At 35.2% G+C, this 6,325-nt stretch overlaps 1 protein-coding gene across 1 annotated transcript; it reads right to left on the bottom strand.

Annotated features, from left to right (window-relative positions):
* Positions 1-2,416: 2,416 nt before the first annotated feature.
* On the bottom strand, positions 2,417-5,201 carry LOC145579035 (aspartyl protease family protein At5g10770-like). Its single transcript, XM_081636314.1, has 2 exons — positions 4,995-5,201; positions 2,417-3,908 (listed from the first exon to the last, which is right to left on the bottom strand). Exons 1-2 carry the CDS (start codon positions 5,167-5,169, stop codon positions 2,641-2,643), a joined length of 1,443 nt encoding a protein of 480 aa, XP_081492440.1. The 5' UTR covers positions 5,170-5,201; the 3' UTR covers positions 2,417-2,640.
* Between the last annotated feature and the right edge of the window lie 1,124 nt (positions 5,202-6,325).

Raw genomic sequence — 6,325 nt, 5'->3', positions numbered from 1 at the left:
AAACAAAGGTAATTGAATCAATTGAAAGTCAATTGCATTTAAACAAAGCTAATTGAGTCAATTGAAAGACAATTGCATTCAATCAAAGCAAATTGAATCAATTCAAAGCTAATTGCATTCAAACAAAGATAATTGAGTCAAACAAAGCCAATTGAATCAAATGAAAGCCGATTGCATTCAAACAAAGCTAATTGAATCAATTGATAGCCAATTGCATTCTATCAAAGCTAATTGAATCAATTCAAAGCTACTTGCATTGAAACAAACCTAATTGTATTCAATCAAATATAGTTGAATCAAATGAAATCCCATTGCATTCAAACAAAGCTAATTGATTCATTTGAAAGCCAATTGCATTCAAACAAAGCTAATTGAATCAATTCAAAGCTAATTGCATTCAAACAAAGCTAATTGAATCAATTGAAATCCCATTGCATTCAAGCATAACTAACCTAATCAATTGAAAGCCAATTACACTTAAACAAAGCTGACCGAATCAATTGAAAGCAATATCTGCTTGGGTATATTGCTAAAGTGTGACGGTCTTATATTTTTACCTTTATGTAGTTAATATTCCGTTTAGATGCATACAATAATTATAAGCTACTACAAAGTGACACATGTGCCACAGTTGTTTGGTTGTCAAAATAATGTTTACCCTATACAAACAGCATCGTTTGCACTTTCTTCTCTTAAAATCCTTCAATGTCACCGCATCCCCACAACTCCACAGTCCACATTTCCCCTGCTCCCCATTACTACCACCACCCCTGCTCTATCTCCTAACCTCCACACGCAGCACCACTCACCACCAACCCCCCACGCTACTTCAATTCGAAAAACTACTCATGCACAATCAAAGGCTGTAACAAAAACACCCTGTAGCAATTCAATTATCATAGATCACTGTAGTTTTGAACTCGGAAAAGCAGGTGATTAATTCAATGAGAGTATTCAAACCTCTTTCTTTTAAGACAAACCTCCAATGACAGACATTCAACTTGAATTTAAAGATTATGCAGTAGGCTAGAGAAGAATTGAAGAAAGCAAAGATCTTTATACTCTAGATAATATCATCCTCTTCCTTTTTGCTGCCCTTCTTAACCCAAATCCAATAATTGTCCCTGAATTTTATAATTCTCTGCCAACAATATGTTAAAATCACTGGGTATAATTAATCTATTTTTTATCAACGTTGCAATTTTCTGTTGCTAATCCCATTTTATGAGTAGAGATTTGGGCATTGAGACAGTATGTGAATTATATATGTTTTTTTTTTTTTTTTGGACATTTTATTATGATATTTAGCTCATAAAATTAGTTCGATCAGCTGATTTGCCCCCTCTTTTTTTTCCCATGAATCTTAACGTTTTGGCCTTTTGGGGGTGGCTCTCAGAGAGTGGTATAGAGTTTGAAGTAGATATGCTAGGGTCATGATGCTACAGTAGCATAGTGTATAGTTTTCAATATAGCTTAAATCTTGATGGAGGAGTTTTTGCTGTTTCTGGTGCCGAGAACTGATCCGAACTTGCCAGTGCTCCCTTGAGAAATATCAAAGACTAAAAGGGATACTGAGACGCTGACGACTGATAATCTTGAAATGGCCTCTCTTCTTGATACCAGCTGATCATAATGTCATATCTCACTGTTGTTCAGATGCCAGAGGTAATGATTAATGTTGATCACTGTGTTTTTTTGGTTGTTTACTACTGCAAACTGAACTGGCAGCAGGCCAGTATGATCGCCATGGAGCCAAAATTGCTACAGTTTGGAGTAAGCATTTCTTGATGATCAAATATGGTGAAATGAAGTCGACATTTTCAGTATTCATGATGGCTGAAGAACCAATTAACGGTTAGAAACTTCTCTGCTGACCTGTTATAATTCTCCTAGCTAAGTGCTGTATGATACATCATTACAGTGATAATTGTCTTTTTTTTTTTTCTATCTTTTTTTTTTAAGAAATGAATGATAACTTCTCTCTAAAAGATAGCAAAGAATAGAAAGGCCAGTTTAAGGCTTAAAAAATAATACTGTACTGTATACCATTATTCTATCTCTACATGCCTGACTTTATTGCTGCTAGATAAAGCAATTATCTGTCACACTTCTCTACCTTATTTTTCATGTATACTTACAGTGGAACATGACATGATTAAATCCACAAAAAATGTGGGTCTATCAACTGAAGATCGCGGTCGAAACATCCCATCTAGTGGAGGTTAAAGGAACTTATCTTCAATCAAACTGGGGAAAATTATGTATGTCAGACTTGTATGATAAGTGATTCTTTTCAATCAATCAAAGCCTTAATCCCATAAGTGGGGTCGGCTACATAATAAGTGATTCTTTTAAATAGGGTTATATAGCGGATTGTAGGGAGAGGCTAAAGTTAACTGTTCAATCTCAACATATACATTCTTAAATCTGCAAGTTTGGCAGATTAAAATGATGGGCACCTTTTACCCTTACATAAGATTGAAATCTACTGTAACAAATGAAAAGTATAGATTTTCTCAGCTGATCATACTCCTAATCCGAGGAGACGACTATCAGATTAAACACAGCTACGATTTTCTCAGCAAGTTGCTGACAAGCTGTATACGGTATACACAAACAAACACTGAACTTTCCAGGTACTCAATAACTACATTCTTCTTCTGCAAATCCTACTTGAGAGAGTTTTGTATCATATACGATCCTACTGTTTTTTTGCTGATAGTTTCCTATTATCGCAATCTCATCCTCATATGCGAGGCTAGCAAATGCTAGACACGCTTGAGATGCATCATATTTTACTAAATAAAACACACCATTCGCGTCTACATTTAGTTCTGCATTTCCTTCAAACTGCAGCTTCACAGTAGGAATTTTAACCTCCTTGTATGAGCTCAGGTCGAAACACGTGTCCAGGATTGAGAATGATGGGGCTGATGGAAACCCTGAAAACTGTTTCACAAATTCGGCCTTTAAAGCCCTGTAAATTGATGGAGGAAGCCTCGTGATCACCGTTCCTGAATCAATCAAAATCCCATTCTGTTGAACACTTGAAGTGTATAAATGCACACCACCTACGCCTATACCTGTTAGGTTAAGCATATAGAAAGAAGAAAGCTGAGGATTTTGAACCATTCGAGTGTAGGAAATGGGTGTAGTATTTCTATACACTGAAGTATTCCCGCCTAAGGTAAGTGATCCTGATTTGCCTTCGTCTGTGGAAGGTAAACAATAGGAAAATACTCCACCATATAACTCAGATGTTTGAGAAATCAAAGATAAATTACTCTTTCCCAGTCCCATCAGACCTGAAGCACTGCCAAACAGACCTTTGTTGCTCCTGCCACACCCGAAAACAAATTTATCTACATGAGAATTTCCTATATCCAGGCGTTCTGTTGCTAGCTCACCACGAGTGTAAGACCCATCTCCATAGCTAACATAGTAATTACAGGCTGATGGATTAAAATCACACGCTACCTGATTCCCAGCCGTGTCCTGCAGCAATCTACAAGCTGTAGAATTGCAGGTAAGCGATTGGTATGACAGAGAAGTCGCAGGATTAAAAATGGGTTCGAGTTGATTATAACATAAACTACAAGGTTTACACTGCACCCATGTTAAGTCACTTCCAGTATCCACAATCACTGTCATGTTTTCTCCACCAAGTGTCATGGTGATCACATAGTTCAAGATTTCGAGTCTCATACCAGAGCTAAGCGGCATTTGGGTGCTAGAAAGGGTTTGAAGTTCACCCGATATGAGGCTTTTCATCCTATATTGTAGCAACTGAACCTGATCATTATCCAAAATTAGGCGTTCTTGAAGGCTCTTGTTTAACTCATGTCTGTTTTTTCTTGAACAAAAATCTCGGTGTTTCATCTCCAGGGTTGTTGAATCTTCCCCTCTTCCTAAAAGCATAAACAATCATTTAGCATGAAATGACAGATCTGAAACCAGCTGTATACTACAAATTTCATCATACTTTGCAATTTGCACTGACACATTTGATAAAACAAAGTAAAAATCAATAAAAAGCATCAATAATGTGCTAACTTTAGCTAGCAGTCAAGATTTAAGTGCTTAATTAAGCTTTTTCCCAAGTCTACAACACAGTTGTCACATTCATTTTATGTATACATTAAATGTTAAAAGGTCTATAGCCAGATAATAAGGTTCTTACGCCATAATTAACCTATTGACTCATGCCCTTATTTACATTTTTGTAGCTGAATCACGACACCGAAGCTGACAAAAACAGTACTGTGTATATGTATACATTAAAACAATAACATTATTTACTTTTTTAGGGAGTAATTAACATAATTTACATGATTATAAACTAAAGTTAATAGATTTCTTACTACAATTGGTGCATGCACACTTTTTGAAAGGTCTTAGGAGGTCAAAGTGTATAAATAATTAAGGTCAACCTAACGAATAGAAAAAACAATCACCGAAAGACAAACAGAAAATACAATCATGTAATTGCCTTTTTACCATTGAATTTTTCTGGTGCACAAACAAACAGAGTACTACTTGAAAATGAAATAAACTAATAAGATGAGATAACTTCCTTAAACAGTTATATTCATAGCATGTAACCCAATTTAGGCAGACCATGTATAAAATGTACTATTATTCGGACTCTTCATTTAACCTCAAGTCGGATCTTTGAGACCCTAACATCATTATATATTTTATGAACAGTAGCTTAATACATACTTCATTATAGACCATAAACATTGAATTTTTTTTTATAATATAACCAAGTTTGACACTTCAATACAAACCCGTATTCGTTTTCAATACCCGAATCCTAGTAACATAGACTATATTGCATTCAACATAAAATATACAAACTCTACCCCCTAAAAGTATTTTGCAAACAAAAAAAATATAAAAAATAAATAAATAAATAACCTTGTTGTACATTGTACGAGTATATATGAAAATATGTAACCAAATTATTATTATTAATTTTTATCAATACTTACTTGATTTGAGGTGAAAACAACTTGAAATGGCATTTTGACTGTGCTGTTTATTTCTTTGAAATTTGTGGATATTGAATATCTTGTTATTATCTTGAGAGCACTTTGCAACAACACTGAAGATTATAAGAAGAATTAGTGAGGTAATTAATGGAAAAAGTCCTCTTAATTGCCTCATTTTTGTGAAGAAAATAGAGAGAAAAAGAAAGAGAAAATAAGAGAGTGAAGTTAAAGAAGGGAAGGAAATAGAGGAGATTCTTGAGAGCTGGAGTTAGGCATGGGAACAAAAGGATGGCTGGCTTTTGGACCCACTTGTGCATGAGACATTATTGGGGTTTCACGTGAACACATTCGATTAAAAATTTTAACTAATTTCTACTGTTTTTGAGTGTGTGTATCTGTGTTTGCTGGTTTTCATTGTTGGTAATGATTTAATTTACATTTACGAAATTAATAGTCACATACAGTTCTTGAAATTTAATTTATATTAATCATGAAATTTAATTGTTTTAAATATGTCAAATATTATCTTTAGATAAAGGAAATATACACTTTGATAATCTTAACTACATTGTCGATTTATTTCTAATAATCTCAACTAAGGTTTATTTTTCTAATAATCCTAACTATGCCCTAACTTTGCGTCCAACAGTCCCAACCGGTCAACACCAAGTCAATGACTTATTGTACGTAATAGGTAACCAATACACGTGTCATCACGTGATTGACCTATAATTAAAAAAAAAAAAAAAGAAAAAAAAGAAAAAAAAAACTAAAAATCCTTACAACCACCAACCCCTGTCCTCTCACTACTGCGAAACTCCGTGGCCAACACCCATTTCGTCGAAAAACAGTCGGTCGTCTCCCCTAACCCTTGAAAACGACCTATACTCGTCCTTCCCAACCCAATGTCACAACCAAAGCAACGACAGCCACCGCAATGGCGCAACCAAAGCAGCAACAGGGATTGCAGCGACAACCGCAACCCTTGCTGCTGCTATGATTGCGGTTGAAACCTAATTTGGTCCTCAATTCGCACCAATGTCGAAGCAATTTCGGCTCAATTTTGTAGGACTTTAGATACTCTAAGCAGAATTGCATGAAACATATTCATAAGCATCTAATCACCAAGATCAATGCATAACACATAAAGAACATATAATTGTACTTTGAAGCGTGATTCCACGTGCGATCGAGCAAGAAAAATGGGAGATAAAGAACCCCAAGTGTGATTCCTCTACTTAGTCCATGGGCACATATTAAACCTCCACTAATGCTAGTTAGTTGTGACTGAACACTTCAATTAACCTTCAACGGAGAAGAGATACAAGAAC

This window comes from Chenopodium album, chromosome 14, assembly GCF_948465745.1.
Source record: "Chenopodium album chromosome 14, dcCheAlbu1.1, whole genome shotgun sequence".
Taxonomy (NCBI): Eukaryota; Viridiplantae; Streptophyta; class Magnoliopsida; order Caryophyllales; family Amaranthaceae; genus Chenopodium; species Chenopodium album.
The sequence above is the reverse complement of the archived record's forward strand: the minus strand, read 5'-3'. Positions and strand labels throughout refer to the sequence as shown.

Coding starts and splice junctions, on each gene's coding strand:
- LOC145579035 (XM_081636314.1), bottom strand. CDS start 5,169: ATGAGGCAATTAAGAGGACTTTTTCCATTAATTACCTCACTAATTCTT. Junction 3,909..4,994: donor TTGTTTTCACCTCAAATCAA/GTAAGTATTGAT, acceptor TTATGCTTTTAG/GAAGAGGGGAAGATTCAACA.